General features: G+C 44.9%; 2 protein-coding genes across 2 annotated transcripts in view; one reads left to right on the top strand and one right to left on the bottom strand.

Annotated features, from left to right (window-relative positions):
• Window positions 1-2,463: 2,463 nt before the first annotated feature.
• LOC148091382 (dihydrofolate reductase-like) lies at window positions 2,464-19,908 on the bottom strand. Its single transcript, XM_087825588.1, has 6 exons — window positions 19,755-19,908; window positions 19,427-19,473; window positions 15,609-15,714; window positions 9,081-9,207; window positions 6,832-6,947; window positions 2,464-3,699 (listed from the first exon to the last, which is right to left on the bottom strand). Exons 1-6 carry the CDS (start codon window positions 19,838-19,840, stop codon window positions 3,621-3,623), a joined length of 561 nt encoding a protein of 186 aa, XP_087681714.1. The 5' UTR covers window positions 19,841-19,908; the 3' UTR covers window positions 2,464-3,620.
• Window positions 19,909-20,070: 162 nt separating this feature from the next.
• Window positions 20,071-22,792, top strand: part of LOC148091381 (DNA mismatch repair protein Msh3-like) — a 153,059-nt gene continuing 150,337 nt past the window's right edge. The window contains exons 1-2 of the mRNA XM_087825587.1: window positions 20,071-20,268; window positions 22,051-22,168. Coding sequence (XP_087681713.1) covers window positions 20,071-20,268; window positions 22,051-22,168 — 316 coding nt within the window. The remainder of the gene's footprint in view (window positions 20,269-22,050; window positions 22,169-22,792) is intronic.

Genomic DNA, 22,792 nt, shown 5'->3' with positions numbered 1-22,792 from the left:
GAAGGACAGGCTTCCTGGTCTAGATGGAAAAGCCAAACAAGAATATGTTTCACAACTGAAAAACACTTGAGATGCTACACATCTTGAGGGGAGACAAGGAAATAAGGTAGTTTCTGCCTGACAGCGGGCAGTCTGGACGTGTGGATGGGGCAATCACTGGTTGTATTCTCATATCCACCCTCTTCCTTGTCCAGACGTCCGATTTTGTTGGGGAATATACCAGCCCCAGATGATAGGTCAAGATCAGTTTTAAGCCAGTGATCCTAAATTCTGATGTGCATTAATTAGAATTAGACTCCGATTTTGTTGGGGAATATACCAGCCCCAGATGATAGGTCAAGAACAGTTTTAAGCCAGTGATCCTAAATTCTGATGTGCATTAATTAGAATTAGACTCCGATACTAGGAGGATTTGGGACAAGCTTTGCTTTCCTGATGAAGGGATTGTCATTAGTTCCTAACAGATAGCAACATGTAGACCTAATCTTTACCATTTTACTTTCTCCAATCTCACACGTGTTCTTATAATTAGCTTGTTTTTGTTTTGCTTCATGTCGATATTCTAGATACAGGAAATAAAATTTCAGTCAGTTTTCTCCCTTCCAAGCACCCTACCTGTAACAAGAACCTTGAGGAGGCCTCAGCACCATCTGGGTGCTTGTTTCAAAGGCCTCACATGGGGACTGGGGAAGACCTGAGAGCCTGTTAGGACATGGATGTTACAGAATTTCAGTCTCATGAAAACATAAAATGTGCTAACCTGAGTATTTAGAATATGTGGTCATGGTTTATTATTTTTTGCCTTGAATTACCATCACCTTATAGTGCTGTTTCATAAATCAATCTGGGAAAAGTGAGACTTTGACTCCCCATCTTGAAAGATGAACAAACCAGGCACCACGACAGAAAGGCTAATATTCCCAACAACTGGCTTTTGGAATTTTGTGACCCTTGGCTAATTTTGTTTTCCTTTATACATTTTTAAGCTGACTGTGGAGATAAATTGCCATAAGAGTCTTTGACATTTTATGTGAAGTGTTCAAAGACCAACAGGAGGCCAGCACTTATGAACTAGTACAACTTATTAAGCAATAATTGTATTTATTAAAGAAATACATGAAAATGGTTACATAAAATCAAATGGTTCCAAAAGTCTAAGTGAAAACTAGAGCGTCTCCTGATCTATCTCTCCCTAGCTTCAATTGTCTTTGATTATTCGGCTGAGTATAGATTTACCAGCCGGAAATATCTTCTCAGAATTTAAGGCATGAGTCTAGTTTTGTTTTCCTTTTACTCCTCTCCTTCCTTTCCTTCCAAGCATCTCAAATTTGGTGGGTCCAAAACCAAAATTAAACTCCATCAGAAAATCCCATTACCTCCAACTTCGAAATATATCCTGAATCACAATTTTTTCACTGTACTCAAGCCTCTGGTCCAAGTTACCATCATCTGTCACCTGGACTTCTAATTGGTCTTTCTGCTTCTGTATTTCTTTAAATTGTAAAATAACAAACTGTATGTTGCTTTATACTTTTTACTACATAAGTATGAAGATCTCACACATAATTACAAGTATATGGAATTGGTTTAGGTGTTTAGCTTTCACTGGTCCTGTGCCTGTCAGCAACTTCTTAATGCAAACACCGGGGCCCTATCTAGCAGCTGAAGTGTGTTCAGCCCACACAGAGGGCAGGGAATTGATGGCCCTGGGAACAGCCCTCAATGAGCAGGGGATAAATACTCCCGCTTCCTTCCCTCCGTTTCCCAGATATCTCACCAGTATTGAGCGTGGTACCCAGGGAGAGCCTGCTCACTGATCTTGAACTGGCTTACCTTCCTAGTTGCACTTTTCCACATACCACCTGGTGCTTTCACTTAAATTCTAGTCTTGGGATCTGCTTTTGGGGGAAATCCAATCTAAGACAGTAATGTATGCATTTTCCTGTCATTGGCCTTTTGGGTTGTTTTTAGTTTTTTACTATTACAAACAAGGATGTGACATATTTCTACAAGTCTCTTGATATGTATGCAGGTTTGCTCTTGGCATTTACCCGTGTGTGGAATTGCTGGGTCAAAGGGTATATTCATCTCCATCCTTCATAAATCTGGTCAACATTTTAAAAGGCTGAGTGTCAAGTACTGGTGAGAAGGCCACGTCTGGTACATGTGGAATGGTTCCTGTCTGCAGTTTTAATTTGCATTTCCCCAGTCACTAGTGGGGATATATGTCTGTGCACATATTCATGGCCTTGTCTCTCCTCTTCTCTAAGCGGCTTCTTTTTCTTATTAATATGTGAGTTCTAAAAACTCTGGACACTAACAATTTCCTGCTTGTGCTCCTTGCTCCATTGTTTTCTTGTGGTTTGTAAATCTTATGCAGTGTTATTTCTGTTTTTCTGTGTGATCTGCTTTTGTTTTTTTCTCTATGAAAGATTTTTAGGAAATTTCTCTTTACTCGTGATGTTCTGTATCCTAATTGTACTGCTAAATGTAAAGGGCTCAATTTATTACCTTAATTAATTTTTCATGAAAATAAGCACATGATAGTTCAAAAAAGTCAAAGTACCTAATGCACAAAATAACACACTCAACTGTGATACTGTCAGCAGTTTACAGCGTAATTTTCCCCACATTGAAAATTTTGGATACTAGTCTAAATTTTTTAAATGGTGCAACAAATGCTCTTGCGTCTGTCTCTTTGTTCAGGATTAATTTCTGGAAGTGGAAGTTCTGGATCCAAACCCAGGTTATTTTGAATTTTGATTGCTATTGCTAACTCTTACCCTAAAAAGTTTGTACCAATGTACAGGCAGAAAATGCTATTTCTTTGGATACCTAAAAATCCAAATATTTGCTAACATGATGGGTAAAACATGTTTTAATTTTTAATTATGTGAAGTTTATTTTCTAACCTACTAGTTTTGGTTTCTCACAATACCCATTCTCTTCGAGTTTTTCATTCTGGCCGCCTGCTTGTTGTGAGGTTACTTTTTTGTGTGAAGAGCAACCTATTCTTGTTCTATCACTAGAACATCCCAACGAGTTTTTAAAGGTCTCTGACCTTCTCTTTTAATCATAATGAAAGGAATCTCCTACCTGCCTCTTACTATGTCTGTGGAATGTGCTGCAGGAACCGAGTAAACAGAACTTTTTCAGAAGTGTGATGTGCAGAGAGAAATTCTGGTCCCTATTTCGATCTGCTTCTCTTTTAATACCTAAGTTCTAACTCATCTGGTTTATAACCCATTTCTGACATTTGGACAAATTTAGCTAGCTCCTTTCTTTATAGGCCTGGGTTTCAACTCATGCTATCAGGGGACTCTCTCATCGTGGTTTCTTGGTATATGTTACCCTAGGCTGGTGCTTGGGACGTAATCCTGGGCCCTTGATGGACATTCAGACAGTTATAGCAACAGATGTTTCACAAAGGGTATATGATGTAGCACCGTTAAGATTAATTTAACCAAATCTAGTTAAGATTAAAACTAATTAATAAAAATACATTGCTAGAAATAATTATCCAGATCTAGTCAACAGAAGTCTCTTTTTCTAATGTTAAATACATAATCGTTTGGAGGGGAGAGGGAACAGCTTGAAATGAACCAGAAAACACCTTCACACTACTTGTATTTTTCATAGACTTCAAATTTGTACTTAATGCCTTTCTCCTCCTGGACATCAGAAAGAACGCCTGGGTATCTGTAAAAGAAATATACATATAATTTTAAAATGTATCAATTAAAAAGACTTTTTTAAAAGAATAGTTTATTGATTTTTAGAGAGAGAAGGGAGAGGGAGAGGGAGAGAGAAACATCGATGTGAGAACGCAGCATCGATCAGCTGCCTCCTGCAAACCCTCTACTGGGGATCGAGTCAGAAATCTGGGCATGTGGCCCAACCAGGAATCGAACCAGGACCTCTTGGTTTCTGGGTCGACACTCAACCACTGAGCCACACTGGCTGGGTGGCAATGGTTTCTTAGGTCTAAGACCAAAAGGACAAGTGACCAAAGGAAAAACTGGACATCAAAAGTAAAACCTTTGTGCTACAAATGATACCATTTAGAAAGTGAAAAAAGAAATAAATGTAAATTTTTTTTAAAAGTGAAAAGATAATTCAAATAATGGGAGAAAATTTGTGAAGCAAGTACTGATACATACAGGGAGGGGCAACAGTAGGTTTACAGTTGTCCATATGGAAATAATACGATAATTAATAAATAGTAATACAAGGATAAACTGTTTTGTGATTCACAACTATAAATCTGCTTTTGCCCACCCCTGTAGTACAACATGGATGAACTTCAAAAAGGTACGCTAAAAGAAAGCAGCCAATTCCAGAGGCATCTCTACAGAGACGGAAAACAGGCAGCTGGTTCCCAGGGCTCGGGGGGCGGGGTGGAGAATGGCTGCCGAGGGTGCACATTTTGTTTGTTTTGTTTTGAATCCTCACCTGAGGGTATCTTTCCGCTTTGAGAGAGAGGAAGGGAGAGGGGGGGAGAGACAGAGAGAGAAACACCAATAGGAGAGGCACACTGATGGGCTGCCTCCTGCACACGCCCCAACCAGGGCCAGGGATGAGGCCTGACACCAAGGTGCGTGCCCTCAGCAGGAATCAAACCCGGGGCCTTTCAGTCTGCAGACCAGTGCTCTAGCCAGTGAGCCAAACCGGCCAGGGCTGAGTACATGTTTTTTGGAAGGTGATGAAAATGTTCTAAACTTAGATTGTGGTGATCATTGCACAACTCTGCGAATATACTAAAACCATTGCATTATATACTTCCAGTGGGTGAATGTTGTGATTTATGAATCATTTCTCACTAAAGATCTTAAATTCTTCATTTCTAAGAGTCAGAGAGCCAGAATGGTGTTTAAGCCATCAAGGATCCTGAAGGGTCAGAGCTCTGGAGAGGCGTGACTGAGAACCGATGTGGAAAGGTATTCATGTGAAGCCAACTCACAGAATAACCTACTCTTTGCCAGGAGCAAAGAGAAAGAGAAGAAATGACGGACAACAGAGATCAGTTTTCACATCATGTGACAATTGGCAACCTGAGCAGTGTAAGAAAATACATGAGGTGCAGCAAAGAAAAACACACGTATTTTTATGTAAACATATATGAAATCAGTAAGTGAGACTCTTCTATGTGGTCACCTTTGCAAACTATAAGCAAAAGCCTGAACTTCAGCTGTTCAGAGCTAGTTAAGAGGCCAAGAAAATCAGTCATACATTTCATTTGATTCAAGACTACTACCTATTACTCTATAAACTATCAATCTAAAGCTTAGCCACCTATTTATTCAGACTTGGCTTCTGAATGTTCTTTTGGGAGGTCTTGACAAAACAAACACTCAAAGAACAATTGACTCAATTCAACTGAGAATATTTGAAAGAATCTGTTAAAAGCTAGTAAAAAGTGTTGATATAATTAATCTTAAAGCTGAAAAGTGTTTTTAAACTAAAATGCTGTAAGTTTTCAAAATCAGGCAGTTTCATGCTAAAATCACAACACCGTAAAGCAAGTGTAATCTCTCCTTTCCATCTCCACCACTGCTAAGTCCCTTCGTCTTTCACCTGAACTACAGCAACTAACTGGTTTCCCAGCTTCACTCCTGTCCCCTCCGGTCCATTCTCCACAAACAGCTAGAGCATCGCTCAATTCAAAGCCCCCTAAACCTGCATTTGGCCTCACCCCTTTGGGTCTTCCCATTGCTCACAATGCCCTCAGCGGCTTTCAAGGCTCAGGAAACATGACCAGCTTGTTCCCATCACCGGGTCTCTGCACTGGCCATTTCTGGTTCCTGGAATGCTCTTCGCTGTTCTTTGCATGGCTGGCTTGTCATTTAGATTCTAATAACGGTACTGTTGTAATTAATCTAGCTATTAATCACAGGAAAGGAACAAAGGAAAGGAGAAATATTATAGGCATGTCATTTGGGCAGCTTCACTAGGAAGCTAAAGCTTTATACTCCCCAGGGAGCCACTGGTCTATTCCCTAAAAATCGCTGAGGGAAGGGACAGGGAGAACAGACGCATGCCCAGTAAAGTTGGGGTGCCCTCGGGAAGGTACTTGCCTGTCAGTTACTCAAGGGCTTGAAATTTGGGATATTAAATTCCCTAAACAAAGGAGTCCACTCTCTTGGTTGACTCCTGGCTTACCAGGCCTTTGCTCCTGCTCCCCTGCACTCGCCCACGTGGCCCATGACCATGTGGGCCCCACACACAGTGGACTAATGCACTGCAAGTAGCCTGATGCTGAACTGCACCCGGCTGCAACATGGAGTGGAACTCTGGACACTGGCTTTGCTTCAGAAGTGTAACTGAAACCCTAGCTACACTTCTTCTATGACTGGAAACCCAGGTATGTAATTCCACCCAAATAAAAATCACTGATCCTCCTGTGTGAGTCGCGGGAAATTCTTTTTCTTGAGATATTGTAAGGACCCCGCCCCCAGTGCCCAGTGGGGAAGACCATACCCCAATTTCCCCGATAACAGTGCAAACATCACTCTTCAGAGACGGCTTCTCAGACCAACAGTATTTACCACATCACAGTACTTCAGGTCTCCACAAGGCAACTGCTAATGTTTATCTCCTGTCTGCAGCCCTCCCTCTCTGTGGCAAACACGTGATCTGGTGAACACTGACTGCACCTGTTTTGGGAACTTGAACATTCCCAAGTCTGTTAAAGCAGAATTCCAATAATTTCTATATACGTGTCTATAAAACACATTACTACCCCAAATTTAATCTGAGAGACATACTCTTTCCTATAATTCTTAAGCTAGAAATCCAGAAGTGCTTCGGAATAATTAGTAACATTTTACTTACTCTGAGAGAAGCTTATATTTCTCTAAATCAATTTCTGGAAAAAATGTGTCACTTTCAAATTCCTGCATGATCCTTGTCACAAACAGTCTAAGATGGCCTGGCTTGTTCATGGCTTCCTTTGAAATAAAACAAAAGTTTAAATTATATAGCAAGTTTGTACTAGATACGAAAGAATCCTATTTAAATATCCCATTCTTTACTTTGGAGCCCTGAAAAGTACGCCTTATTTATGTTGAGAATGGACTAATCATTATATATAATTATGAGAGTTAAAATATATTCTCACCTCTAGTTTCCCTACATGAACTCTTTTTTCATTTAAGTGTTCAGTTTTGTCTTTTTTCTTGGTGGTTGCTTAAGAATTAAGAACCTCAAACTATCTAATTACGGGCTATAGAAAAATTTACATATACATAAATGGATAAGATAGTATAAATTATAATGAAAACCTCAAGGGTATACTTGGTACATTTACACAAAGTTTAATAATGCTTTCATTTCCCAGGAGATAGTTATAACGCTAGTAATTTATTCTGCTCTTGTTGCTAGTGATTATATTTGGTCTCATACTATTAATGACTTTTCTAACTATCACCTATAGTACTGTTGATTAAAAATCATGAGTCCCGCCCAGCGGTTGAGTGTCAACCTAGGATCCAGGCGATCGGGGTTTGATTCCTGGTCAGGGCACATGCCCGGGTTGCGGGCTTGATCCCCAGTAGGGGCGTGCAGGAGGCAGCTGATCAATAACTCTCTCATCATTGATGTTTCTGTCTCTCTCTCTCTTTTCCTCTCTCTGAAATCAATAAAGATATTTAAAAATATATGTATATATATTAAAAATCATGAGTCCCAGCTGCAGCTCCAAGAAAGCAATAATATGCCTGGATTGAAATAACTCTGGATTGAAAAAGAAAAAACAATATATACTTACATATATATATATAATTTCAAGTGTTTGTTATCTTTAAAATTCCAAATAAAGGGCACAGAACAAATTTTACTTTTTATTTTCAATATTACAGTTTATAGTATTACATTGTTTATTCTCTTGCCCCAAACAAATAAATATTCTACCAATTCTTGCTGTATCAAAATTTAGGAAAATTGAATAGGACCAACCCCACAGCATGTGAAAGTCTGTAGCAAAGGCAATGCTTTTTGGCAAACCTTTTCTGTAAAGGGTCAGAGAGTAAATCTTTTAGGCTTTAGGGCCACAGGGTTTCTCTTACCATTTAGGCAAAAGCAGCCACAGACAATACTAAGCCGACGGCCATATTCCAGTGAATACATGTTCCAGTGAAACTTTATTTACAAAAGCAACTGAGTAGGCCCACGTTGGCCCACGAGAAGAGAAGCCTGAATGTTCTACAAATGTTGAGATATGAGGTAGGTGATAATGCAGAATTATAACTTAGAGATTACACTTCCTTACCTACTATATGTAGATCTATCAAATTATATAGATGAATTTAATTTGAAGTATTTATATTGTTTAAAAGGTTATAGAAAAAGGAACATAACAGTTTTTGTAATCCCAGCTCAGATCCTGGTACGCCTCTTCTCAGGTAACTCCAGTACACATGCTCCCACAAGCCCCCAAAGGTAGGGGCTGCTTTTTCCCTTCCCATAAATATTAATCTTTCATGAGTACTTTAAAAGAGTACGAAAATTCCTTTTGTTTTCCTCAAAATTTTTGAAAGCTGGAAGTCATTTGGTGTCAAGAACAAGGAATATTTTCTCTTTTACCTACTGTTTTCCCTTATGAAATAAAATAATTTAATACTTTTCCCTTGCCCTCACACTTTATGAAAATTGTTGAGGTAGAGTTTTCTGTTTTTAACAAATTCATATACATCTGGTCAGTGTACATCAGCTGGGAGCCCATCACTATCTTAGGAAGAGACGTAGTTTTCCTTGGAGAAAAGGGGTAACTCAGCGTCTCAGGGTATCCAGGGAGTAGAAAACAGTGCAGCCCCAGTATGTTTCAAAGGGAAGGATTTAGAATGTTTTAAAACTGGAAACATCAACTATTTTGAATTGGAAATAAACTGATAAAGACTTAAAAACTTACTTTTACATTTTTATTTAGTTTGCATGATAGCATCAAAAACGAAGAATTCATATTGACAATATGTCTAACTGACAGCAGGGAAATGTGCTTCCTTCGCTTGTGACCTGATAGTACAGACACAGGGGAGTCGAAAGGAAGCAGAGGGAACACTCTGTTCACAGGTAACTTTACTTACCTTGTAAACAGAGCTGCCTCCTATTATCCAAACCATGTCCACTTTATTTGTTAATTCTGGTTCCTCAAGAAGTTTTAAGGCATCATCCAGACTTTTGGCAAGAAAATGTGCTCCTTTTGGAGGTTCCCTGAGGTTAAGGGAAAGAATTACAATTTCTACAAAAGCCATCGACACTAGGCAGATAATCTGTACAGGAAGCAATAATTAAAAAACTAAAATCATCATAAATGTGAATCCTTTCAACAAAAAACAGTTAACAGCAGTATTGCCTATGACCAATAATTTAACCCACATTTGTGTATGTATGGTCCACAAGGAATAAAAACACAAAAAATACTTCTCTTATCTCAAGATATTTATTGCAGAAAAACCTCAGAAGAATAGTTGTCTCTGGAGGGATGAAGTAAAGATTACTGGGAAGGGGAATGAGGAAACTTTCTGGGGGTTATGGTAGCGTTCTGTATCTTTGATATGGGTTCTACAGGTGCATATATTTGTTGTAACTTAGGGAATGTACACTTAAGACTTGTATGCTTCACAGTACATAATTATCTCAAAAGGAAAAAGTGTAAAGAAATACTGAACTGTAGTTAATGACGTATATGGTAAAATATTTAGGGGAAAACATACTAATGTCTGCAATTTACTTCGAAATGCATAAAAAGAACAAGACTAACGGATTGATGGATGGGTGATAAAACAAGCAGAGCAAAATGTTCAAATGGCAAGATCTATGTGGTGGGTACACAAGTGTTTGCCGCAAAGTTTTTTACATTTCAAAGTTTCATGACAAAATGTTGGAAAAAGTAAAATGCTTGAATGAATAGTTTCCAGTGATATTCAAACTGTTACTATGTGGCACGCGGGGAAAGGAGGTTCACATTCCGAATAATACAGAGAAGGGTGAGCACTAAACACGGAGCATGTCAGGGTTTCTGTCATTAACAAGTAAAGTGCCACGGAAAGTCCCAGATGGGGGCGGACCGAGGGGAAGCCACACGGACTCTCTCCTGGACCAAGCTGGAATGACAACTGAACTATAGAAAAACCACTCTGAATATCGAATTGCAACTGAGGACGAGCTGGACAGCACCCCACAGCCAAGGAGGAAAAGGGGAGACCCCACAGAGACGGGTAGGGAGTGCAGAGGCACCAGAGGGCTGGCTGGGCTCCCAGAGGCAGCAGCTGAAGGTCCACAGGGAGATCTCAGCTGTGGGGGGTTCCCACTGAGGACTCTGGGGCCTAAATACCAGGCTGGGCTCCCAAGCCCAGAGCATCAGACCTGAGACAGGTGCCCCCATAACATCTAGCTGTGAAAAGCATCCAGGTTTCTATCTGCCAGGGAGAGAACGCCTGGAAATGCAGGCACCCTCTTAAAGAGCCAACACACAAAGTTTCATGTGCAGTCACTCACCTTGGGCTACAACAGAGGGAGGGCAGAGTGGAACTGCAGCTGTGTGGGGAGAACCTAGGGCTGTGGGCCCTGGAGATAGAGATCAGAGGGCATCCCTCAGGACTCCTGTGCCTAGTCATTCCCACATACTGCAGAGGACATCTTTCTCAGACAGACACTTACCTTCAAAGCAGCTTTTCCATGGGGGAAAAGCAATTGCCCCAACCAGCTGGAAAACCTCTGGCCCCACCCCGTGGAGATTCTACAGCCTGAAGCTCATTAAGAGGCTGAATAACAGCCTCTGGGTGCTTTGAGTCTTTGCCTGATTTGCTTCCGGACCCAGGGCTTGGAAAAGCAGATGTTGGTGTGCGTCTTGATCCTGTCCAAACACACCCCCAGACCCAGCAGAGAGAACCACAAGCTGTGGCCAGTCACAAACAGCATCGGACATTGGCCTGCACCAGAGACCATCTAAAAGACTGGGAGTCCTAGCAGATCTACCTAATACATAGAAACAAATCCAAACAGGCAGCCAAAATGGGAAGATAAATAAAGCCCCAAATGAAAGGATTCTCCAGAAGAAGAGCTAAATGAAATGGACACAAGCAATCTATCAGATATAGAGTTCAGAATACTGATTGTAAGGCTCCTCAACAGCACGAGAAAAAATATGGAAACTATAAAGAAAATTAAGAATGACATAGTAGAAATAAAAAATATATTGGAAGGAATAAATAGCAGATTAAGGGAAACTGAGGATAAGATTATCGAATTAGAAGACAGGGTAACACCCGACCAAGCATGACTCAGCAGTTGAGCACTGACCTAGGATCCAGGGGATTGCGGTTTGATTCCCAGTCAGGGCACATGCCCAGGTTGCAGGCCCAATCCCCAGCAGAGGGCATGCAGGAGGCAGCTGATCAATGACTCTCTCATTATTGATGTTTCTATCTCTCCCTCTCTTCCTTCCTGTCTCTGAAATCAATAAAGATATATTTAGGGGGGAAAAAAAGGGTAGAAAAAAATCACTCAATCAAGAACCAAAAAAAAAATAAAAAAATAAAAAACAGGAGGACATGAGACGTAACAATATTCACATCATAGGAGTGCCAGAAGAGGTTGAAAGTAAGCAAGGGTTAGAGAACCTGTTTGAAGAAATAATGGCAGAAAACTTCCCTAACCTGGTCAAGGAAAAAGTGACACAAGTTCAGGAGGCATAGAGAATCCCAAGCAAGAAGAATCCAAAGAAGCCCACACCCAGACACATCATAATTAAAATGCCAAAAATTCAAGACAAAGAGAGAATCTTAAAGGCAGCAAGAGAAAAGCAAGCTGTTACCTACAAAGGGGCTCCCATTAGGCTGTCAGCTGATTTCTCCTCAGAAACTCTACAGGCCAGAGGGAATGACATGAAGTATTCAAGGTAATGCAAAGCAAGGATCTGAAACCAAGACTACTCTATCTAGCAAGGCTATCATTCAAAATAAATGGTGAAATAAAGAGCTTCCCAGGCAAAAAAAAAACACGCTAAAGGAGTTTATCACTACCAAACCAGCATTGCAAGAAATGTTAAAGGGACTGCTGTAATTAGAAGTTGAACTAGAGAGGAGAAACATAGGCATAAACAAATAAAATGGCAATAGATAAGTACCTATCAATAATAACTTTATATATAAATGGATTAAATGCGCCAACCTAAAGACATAGAGTAGCTGAATGGATAAGAAAACATTGACCTAAATATATGCTGTCTACAAGAAACCCACCTCAGAACAAAAGACTCCGACAGGCTGGGGGGGGGAAAACACAATACAAAAAACTTCTAGAGGACTTTAAAGGAGAGATCAACAGCAATACAATCACAGTAGGGGAGTCTCTACAAGTTCAAGGTGAAAATCATATCAAGCATCTCCTCGGACATTTACACCATGGAATACTACGCAGCTGTAAAAATGAAGGCTCTCTTACCCTATGAGACAGCATGGAGGAACCTGGAGAGTATTATGCTAAGTGAAATAAGTCAGACAGAAAGACAAGTACCACATAATCTCACTCATATGTGTAATCTAATGAACTAAACCAATGAACAAAATAGATCCAGAGACATAGAAGTACAGAACAGACTGATGAATCTCAGAGGGAAAGCAGGGGGTGGCGGGTGGGGAAAGATTAACCTAAGATCTTAGATGCTTATGTGCATAACCCATGGAGACAGACAATAGTGGGGTGAAGGTCTGCGGGGAGGGGTACAGGGTGGAGTGGATCAATGGGGGAAAAATGAGGGACATCTGTAATTCTTTCAATAAAGAGAATCTGATGGTAAGACCACAAAAATATTACACCATGAAATGATAATTTTTGGATTGAACATCAGTTATAACATCTTATTTCATGGAGGCAATTTTAGATTTTTTAAAGATGCTGTCAAAGCTACAACATTGCAGTAAAGCTTCTTAATTTCTGGTCCCAAAGACCTTAAAAAAATGCTTTATTGAGAGAAATTACATACTATACAATTTACCTTTGCAAGGCGTACAATTCAGTTAACTTTTCAGTATGTTCATTGAGCTGTATAACCATCACCACCGTCTACTTTCAGAACATTTCCATCACGCTGAAAGGAAGCCCGGTGCTTATTATCAGGTATCCCCGCTTCCACCCCCTCTCTCCAGGGATTTGCCTATTCTGGACATTTGATAGAAAGGGCATCGTGTGGTCTGCTGTGTCTGGTCGTTTCAGTTGGCACACTGTTTTCAAAGTTCATCTGTGCTGTAGCATATCTTGGCACGTAATCCTTTTTGTGGAGGAATAAATATTCCATTGTATGGATATAGCACATTTTGTTTATTGTTCCTCAGTTGATGAACATTTGGAATGTTTCCAATTTCTAGATGTTATGAATGATGCTGCTGTGAACATCTGTGTACAAGTTTTTGTGTGGTCATATGTTTTCATTTATCTTCGGTATATACCAAGGAGAATTGCTGGTTCACATAACTGTTTACCCTTTTGAGAAAGTGCCAATCTGTTTTCCAAATGTAGCTGTAGAGCATTCCTTTTAAAGCCACACTTGATAGTCTAGAAAGCCATGGAAAAGCATTTTCCCCCTATAACTTATTAAGTAAATAGTTACCCTGAATAACTAGTACGGGCCAGCAAATCTGGGGATTATCTTGAGGATTCAGTTTCTTCTCACACAGGGGAGAGGGTGGTGGTGAAAGATTGTCTCTGAAAACTTACAGGAGCAATAGTGATTCACATGTGTAAATCTCTCCCCTTTTATCTGGACCCAGCAGTGCCTGCTACATAGCAGGTGCTCAGGACATGTATAGAACTGACCAGCAATTGACCAGGGAAGCAGAAGGCAGGATAAAAAATAAACTTTAAATTTTTTTCCTGATATCCCTATTTCCTTAGCATGCTTGATAATAAAGACTTTAAATTTTCTCTCTGCCTATAAATAAAAAGTGAAATACACCAATAAATGTTATATATAAACATATAATAAACAGCCAAACCCAATTACACATACCCCAGATGGGTCATAAAAAAGAAATCAGACTCATCATTTGAGGAGATTTGCTGTCTCAACTGAACATCTCTCCCACTGAGATTTCTTTATGTTTGTTTTAGCTCAAGCTAGCCATAAATAAACTTGAGTAGTATTCAAGAATATATTAAGGAGTCTCTAGAAATGACAATACAGTCTGTCAATTTGGATTTACCAAGTATAGAGATAATCAGAATATCCTAGCAACCAGGAGAAAGAGAACAGAATGAAGACTGAGGCAGGTGACAAGATCCACATCAACATATTCCCCATCACTCAAAGACAAGCAATGTACATATTCTGGTACACTTTCTTCCAGGTTTTTACCTATGCCATTCTAGGAGGGATCTGGGAGAAAATCTATACAACCCCAAGCCCCCTTAGCCTACAGTTGTGCAATGTTTTTTCCTTCCTGTGGTGTGATGGTCTTTGGTGTGTTCACTTGGCTAGGAAATAGTCCTTAGTTAGTCAGACACTAATCCAGGTGTTGCTGTGAAGGTATTTTATAGATGTGATTCAAGCTGATAATTGGATGACTTTAATCAGGGTGGGCCAGATTCAATCCGTTGAAAGGCCTTAAAAACAGATCTAAGACGTCCCTGAAGAAATTTCAGCTGTAGACATCAGCTTCAGCCCTTGAAGAGTGGTAGCCTCCCCTTCCTGATGGCCTACCCTACAAATTCTGGACTTGCCAGCCCTCACAACTGTGTAATCCACTTCCTTGTAAGATATTTTTATGATTATATTAGTAGTTTAAGAAACAATCAGCGTGCCAATCCCAAACTTTTCCTTAAGGTCTAATTCAGGCCAACTACCCCCAAACAGACCCTTGAAGTTCAGAAAATTATTTTATTGGGTTAGGACCAATGTAAACGCCAAAAAATATGGAAATCAGAATGTCACTTCACGGGTAGTTTTAATGCTGTTAACTACCACCCCAGCTGCCCACACCTCTTTCAAGTTCATTTCCAGGCATCAGGAACTAACTATATTGGCCTCAAGGACAGGAAAATTCCTAGCAGAGGCCAACTGCACATACTCCCTTCTTCTAGGATCCCTAGGACCATTTCAATACTTCGAAATTTATTTGCAGACACAGGATAAAGAACAGAAGTACAAAATACTATTTGGGTTTTGAGGAAAACTAGAGTACAAGATTATGACAGTTTTTTGCCCATCTTAAAATTTATCTTGCTGCATTTAGGACTGAGTCTAGGGAAATGATAGCAACTTCATTTTGGCAAGTCCCAAAACATATGTATTTTGATTTTATGTACAACTGACAAGTTATTAATTTATATAACTGATATTTGACCCTACTAAATTGAATTGAATTCAGGGAAACATGCAATTCTGTTACCATAGTGAGATTTAATGTAACTTTTTAAGACTCATCATTTGAGGAGAATTGAAACCACTCACTTGAGCAGCAGAATAAGTTATAACTGCTTATTCATTTCCTATAATCACCTAGTGATATTAAGCAGCTTCATCAATAGCTACATTTATAGTATTTTACTTTGTCATATACTGACCCCAACATAAGAAGTGGCACATGGTTTTCATGTGGTGAAGGTGTACTTACTTGAGTTCTCTACTGAGAACTAAATTAATCCTGTCCTTTAAAGGTCGATTCTTCTCGGGAATGGAGAACCAGGTCTTCCTACCCATAATCACCAAATTCTGCTTACCTATAAAATCACATAGAAAGAATAGATATATTTTGGGAATATACATATATATTTTCATACATTTATATTTATGCATATATAATCACATTGACCTCTAGTGGATCTGCTTTAAAAAAATTAAAATTTTTAACAGGTTTACCAAAATTTACCATTTATCACTCATTATCTAAATATAGTAATTATTTTTCCCTTTGACTTTATCCAACTTATATTCAATATAGTTTTAATCAGTCATGTATAACATAGTTGTGAAAAGCAAAGATTCAGAGTTCAAATGCTCCAGGGGAACGTATGCTGTTACCTACTACACAGGTCCTGCTAATCTTCTGGCCTTACTATCCATACCTATGAAATGGGGATAACATATAGCTCCTACTTTAGGATTGTGGGGACTGAAGCCTTAGACAATGTTTGACATCTAAAAAGTGTTGTTTAACTGTTTGATAATAACAGTACTCACATTTGTGTACTTTGTAGGTTTAAATTAAGAGCCATACTTAAAAAATAACTGCTTAATATTCCACTCAATTAGCTGAAAATACTTTCAAGTTGTGCCTCTTTCCTTAAAACTTTTATACACATAGCTTCCATTTCTGGTTTAATTATTTAGGAGAAAAAAGTTTGTGAGTCAGATATCTGGATCAAAGGAACGTACACATTTATAATCACTGAATTAGAGTGACTTTATAATCAAACTAACATGTGCAGAGACAATCCTAAAGACTCCACCAAAAAACTATTAGATTTAATAAATGAATTCAGCAAGGTAGCAGGATTAACACCCAGAAATCGATGCCATTTTTATACACCAATAATGAACTGTCAGAAGGGGAAACTAAAAAAACAATACTATTTACCATTGCAACAAAAAAATTAAGATACTTAAGAATAAATTTAACCAAGGAGGTAAAGGACCTGTACTCGGAAAACTACAGGATGTTGCAAAAAGAGAGGAAGATATAAACAAGTGGAAGAATATGCTGTGTTCATGGATCAGTAGAGTTAACATCATTAAAATGTCCATACTGCACAGAGCAATCTATAGATTAAATGCAATCTCAATTAAAATACCAACAGCATATTTCACAGATCTAGAACAAACTCTTTGAAAATTTATATGGAACCAAAAAAGACCTGGAGTAGCCACGGCAATCTTGAGAAAGAAGAACAAAGTTGGTGGGATCACAATACCAGATATACTACAAAGTCACTGTAATCAAAACAGCCTGGTAGTGGCACAAGAACAGACATGTAGATTAGTGGGACAGAACAGAGAACCCAGAAATCGACCCAAGCCATTACGCTCAATTAATATTTGACAAAGGAGGCAAGAACATACAATGGAGTAAAGACAGTCTCTTCAATAAATGGCACTGGGAAAATTGGACAGGTACATGCAAAAAAATGAAACTAGACCACCAACTTACACTATACACAAAAATAAACTCAAAATGGATAAAAGACTTAAATGTAAGATGTGCAACCATAAAAATCCTAGAAGAAAACACAGGCAGCAAAATCTGAGAATCCCTCATAGCAACATGTTTGCCAATATATCTCCTAGGGCAAGAGAAACAAAGGAGAAAATAAACAAATGGTACGGCACCAAACTAAAAGGCTCCTGCACAGCAAAAGAAACCATCAATGAAACGAAAAGGGAGCCCACTGTATAGGAGAACATATTTGCCAATGACACACCTGATAAAGGGTTAATATCAAAAATATATAAGGAACTCACACAACTTAACAAAAGGAAGACAAACTATCCAATTAAAAAATGGGCAAAGGACCTAAATAGACATTTCTCCAAAGAGGACACACAGATGGCCAAGAGACATGAAAAAATGCTCAACGTCACTAATCATCAGAAAGATGCAGATTAAAACCACAGTGAGGCATCACTTCACACCTGTCAGAATGGCTCCATCAACAAGTCAACAAACAACATGTGCTGGCGAGGGTGTGGAGAAAGGGGACCCTAGTACACTGCTGGTGGGAATGCAGACTGGTGCAGCCACTGTGGAAAACAGTATGGAGTTTCCTCAAAAAGTTAAATATGGAATTACCATGTGACCCAGCGATCCCACTTCTAGGAATATATCCTAAGAAACTGGAAACAGCAATCAGAAAGAACTTATGCACTTTTATGTTCATAGCAGCGCAGTTTACAATAGCTAAGATCTGGAAACAGCCCATATGCCCATCAGATGAGTGGATAAAAAAGCTGTGGGACATTTACACCATGGAATACTACGCAGCTGTGAAAAAGAAGCATCTTTTATTTTTTGGGACAGCATGGAGGGACCTGGAGAATATTACGCTAAGTGAAAATAAGCCAGGCAGAGAAAGACAAATATCACATCATCTCACTCATATGTGGACTCTAATGAACAAAATAAACAGATGAACAAAACAGACCCAGAGACATAGAAGCATGGAACAGACTGAGGGATCTCAGTGGGAAGGTGGGGATGGGGGAGTGGGCAGGGAGAGACTAATCAAAGAACTTACATGCTTACATGCATAACCCATGGACACAGACATTGGTCTGGAGAAGGCCTGCGGGTAGGGCAGATCCGGGGTGGAGGGGATCAATAGGGGGAAAGGGGGACATCTGTAATACTTTCAACACTTTCAACAATAAAGATAAATTTAAAAGATAATAGAAACAAAAAAAGCAGTAATGTTTACAAACTAGCAAGACTAGGCATTTTTCCATATTTTGTTTCCTATTACCAGACTACTTAGGATTCTTTGTTCTATTTTAAAGATATTTTTATTGATTTTTAGAGAGGGAGAGGAAGAGAGAGAGGACCTCGACAGGCTGCCTCCTGCCCGCCCCCTACCAGGGATCCAGAATCCAGCCGGAAACCCAGGGCCCGTGTCCTGACCTGGAGTCCAGCTCACTGGGCCACAGCAGCAAGGGCCAGGGGCTTAGGGCTCTAGAGGGTGGTTCACTTCAGCCCTTCAGCTTCAAGCTCTTGCCATCTTGTCTCTACCAATGATCTAAGTGCCAAGGCCGAGAACTTGTGTCTGTTCCGTTAAAGTTATGCTGCACCTGCTCCTTCCTACTTCCCTGTTTACGCTGCTATTCCTCCTCCTGTGACCAGATATACATCGAAGGTTTTATTTTTTAAATGTTTTTTCATTGGCTTTAGGAAGAGACCAAACATCGACTCCCCGGCCGCCTCCTGCGCGCCCCCTGCTGGTCCCAGCCCGCAGCTTCCGGCGCAGGGCCGCGCTCCGCCCGAGCAAACGCGCCGGGCTGCGCCTCAGGTGTCAGGTGGGTCCCCCGACCGCAGAGCCTTTTCCTTGGCTGTCCACTTCTTCCAGTGTCCGAGCTACCTGTGCCCCAGTGTCCCACAAGCACCTCGAAACCGCTGCGATCGCATCCCCCAGCTCTCGGCATCACTCTGAACGTCCCCACCTCAAACCGAGGGCCAGGAGCCGGGCGCGGACTCGTCGCCCGCCGCCCCCGCCCGAGGCCTCGTCTCGCCCCGCGCCAAGCGCCACCCAGCGGCCACTCCGGCCCAGGGCCTCAACTGCACGCGACCCGCGTAAAATCTCAAAGCCCGTTTAAAAAGAGGAATGAGGACTGGGAACGGCACACAGATCAGTGTGGAGACAGAAGCTCCCGGACGACCGTGGGGAACCACGCTTGGGTCGAGTCTGCGCTGGGAGGCCCTCGGGAGCCCGCCGCCGGTCCCGTCACCTGCTGCCGCGGCGGCGGTCATCCTCTGGAAGTAGGCGAACTCCTGCCTGCAGGGCGAGAGCGCGGCGTCACTCGGCGCCCCTCCCGCGGGCTCCAGTCCCGGCCGGGCGCGGGCGCGGAGGGGCTCTGCGGGGCGGGCGCCCCGGGGCAGGCCGGGGAAAGGCCGCCCTCCCGCCTCCCGGCCTCCGGCGCGGACGGCAGACCGGCTCGGCTCCGGGCGGCTGGGTCCCAAGTCCGCTCCCCGCCCCCCGCGGCCAGCCGGGCCGGCGCCGCCCGGCCGGGGCCCCGGCAGACGGCGGCTCGCACCGCAGCCCGGCGCGGCAGCTACCTGAGCGGGGGCCAGGGCAGGTCCCCGGCCTTGCCGATGCCCATGTTCTGGGACACGGCGACGATGCAGTTCAGGGTCCGAGCCATGCGGGCCGCACCCCCCGCTCGGAGACCGCCGGCCGCCGCGCAGATCAAGCTTGGCGCGAAGCTGGCGCGGCCCGCCCCTCGGCCCCATTTGCTGCGCGATGCCCCGCCTCGCCCCGCCCCGCCCCGTCCGCCCCGCGCTCGGCCGCCCGCGACGTGCTCGCTCCCGCAGGCGCCCGGAGCTGGGCCGCGCTGGCTCTCGGCTCGCGCGTCCCCGTCCTGCCCGCGCCTTCATGTCGCGCCGAGAGCCAGCCCCTGGCGGTGCGGCGGGCGCTCGTCCGACCCCTGCAGGGCCAGCGGTCTCGAGCCGGTTCTTCCGGCCCAGCGGGCGCCTGCGCGCCGCCGCCTCCCGCTCGGGGGCCGCGCGGGGGGCACCCGCCTCCGCAGCGCCTCCAGCGGCCGCCTTCCCGCCTCAGCGGCCGCAGCACGTGGTGGGTTCTGTTCCGGAGAGGGGGGGGCGGGGCGGGAGCCAGGGGCGGGCGTGGAGGGGCGGGGCGCGGCGCCGGAAGAGGGGCGGGGCGCGGCGCCGGAAGAGGGGCGGGGCGCGGGCGAGGAGGGGCGGGGCGCGGGCGGGCAGCCAGGGACCGGCCAGCTGCCCTCCGCGCTGAGGCAGTTGGGAGACTGTCGCGTCCCCGGGTGACAGCCCAGGCCCGGGGCTAAGGGCCGGCCGGGGCAGCCCCTCCGGCCTCCTGACGCCCGTGGGGACAGGGCAGGCCCGCGGGAGAGGGTCGGCCTGGCCCCTTCCCGCCGCCGCCTTCCGCGCCCCGGGGCGGGGCTGGAGGAGCAGCCCCACGTCGTCCTCGCGGGCCTGTGGGACCCCGCCGTCGGCGAGCGCACCCGCGGCCGCGTCCCCGCCGCCTCCCGGGCCCTGCGGCGGGGGTGCCCGCGGAGCCCGCCCGCCAGGGCCGCGTTCCGCTCGCAGGAGGGCGAGGGGCGCGGAGCGGCTCGCGGGCGGCTCCGCGTTTTCACGGGGCAGCGTGGCCCGTCGCAGCCTTGCCCCGTCCCTTCCGTTTCTCCGCGGGTGCGTGGCCTTGTCCTGGGCGCCGACGGCGGTCCGCAGGTCGGCGCTCTCCGGGCCCTGCCTCGCGCCCGCCGTCCCGAGGGTACTGGGGGACCTGGGGCTTGACGGGCTTCCCGCCGACCGCGGGTCACCGTCTCGTGGCGTGGTCGGTGGTGACCGTCAAGTGCAGTCACAGCCAGCGCTCGAGGGGCCCGTCTTTACTGCCCAGCCGACTGCCCGGCGCTAGACGGGCACCTCCTGCGCGTCAGGGTGCTTCTCTGGACGAGGGAGCCGAGTGGCTGAGGTGCCACGTCCCACGGGCGCGCTGGCTGCGCGAAGGGGCGGCCTCGCTCCCTGGGGCTCCCCGCGGGCGGGTGCGAGGCGCCCCCCGCCCTGGGACGCTGACAGCCTTCCTCAGGGTCTCTCCAGGCCCGCCCTGGGGCGCTGACAGCCTTCCTCAGGGTCTCTCCAGGCCCCCCCCCACCCTGGGGCGCTGACAGCCTTCCTCAGGGTCTCTCCAGCCCCGCCCTGGGGCACTGACAGCCTTCCTCAGGGTCTCTCCAGCCCCTCCCCCCCGCCCTAGGGGCGCTGACAGCCTTCCTCAGGGTCTCTGCAGCCCCACCCTGGGGCGCTGACAGCCTTCCTCAGGGTCTCTCCAGGCCCCCCCCCCCACCCTGGGGCGCTGACAGCCTTCCTCAGGGTCTCTCCAGCCCCGCCCTGGGGCACTGACAGCCTTCCTCAGGGTCTCTCCAGCCCCTCCCCCCCGCCCTAGGGGCGCTGACAGCCTTCCTCAGGGTCTCTGCAGCCCCACCCTGGGGCGCTGACAGCCTTCCTCAGGGTCTCTCCAGCCCCGCCCTGGGGCACTGACAGCCTTCCTCAGGGTCTCTCCAGCCCCTCCCCCCCGCCCTAGGGGCGCTGACAGCCTTCCTCAGGGTCTCTCCGGGCTCCAAACCGACGGCGGGCAGGAAGGGCGGCAGGGCCCTGCTGTCGGTTAGAAGTGCGTGTAAATTACCTCGCAGCCTCGTGGTTGTGGATTAGCGGTGACACCAAGCCTGACTTCCGGTTGTGGGCTGGCGGTGACGTCACATCTGACTTCCAGTTGTGGCTTAGCAGTGACGTAATGTCTGACTTCCGGTGTGGCTTAGCGGTGACGTCATGGCTGACTTTCGGTTGTGGGCTGGCGGTGACGTCATGTCTGACTTCCCCCACACAGGCCGCAAACACCGACGCAAGCGCCAGGAGACCCCCGGAGAGTGACGGGCCTGTTGAAAAGCGAGCAAAGCGAGCCCGGGACGGGGGCGGCCGCGGTGACTCGGCGCCGGGGAGCCCCGGTGAGTCCTGCTTCTCCGCGCTCGCCGCCGCGGCTCTGAAACTGCTGCGTTACCCAGCGCGCGGCGGGCGCTCCCGGCGGAGACAGGCCTCCGCTGCGCCTGCGCACCGGGCCGCCGGCGGCGCTGCTGTGTCGGGGTCGGCGGCGCGGGGAGGAGCTGCGGGTCTGCAGCGTGGCTGTAGCTTCCTCTAGATTATTTTTGTCTTGATTATAAAAGTAAAACATGTTTGTTGTAAAAAAAGCAATACAGAAATGTAGAAGGTGGACAGTGATAGGCCCACAATCCGTCCCTCTCAGTGAGGCCTACTGCTAATTTGGGGGGAGACTATATTCTTTCAGGTCTTTCTATTTATTCACATGTATGTGTATACACATAGGCCCACAAATTAGTTAATAATGTTCTATAAGTTTTATACTGTATATGCTAATTTGCAACTATCTTTTTCCGCTTAACGTTTTGGAGAATTTCCATCTCAGGACATGTAGCTCTCCCCTGTCCTTTTTTATCATGGAGCTACTTTTTCCATATGCAGAAAGGTTTTGGCTAAAGCCACCATTCCTGAGGTCCTAGACCTCTGTAGGTGTTGGATATACAGCTGGTTGAGCAGATTTTTCTGTTTTTTGC

This window comes from Miniopterus natalensis, chromosome 16 (assembly GCF_054644295.1).
Source record: "Miniopterus natalensis isolate mMinNat1 chromosome 16, mMinNat1.hap1, whole genome shotgun sequence".
In the NCBI taxonomy this organism is placed as follows: Eukaryota; Metazoa; Chordata; class Mammalia; order Chiroptera; family Miniopteridae; genus Miniopterus; species Miniopterus natalensis.
The sequence above is the reverse complement of the archived record's forward strand: the minus strand, read 5'-3'. Positions and strand labels throughout refer to the sequence as shown.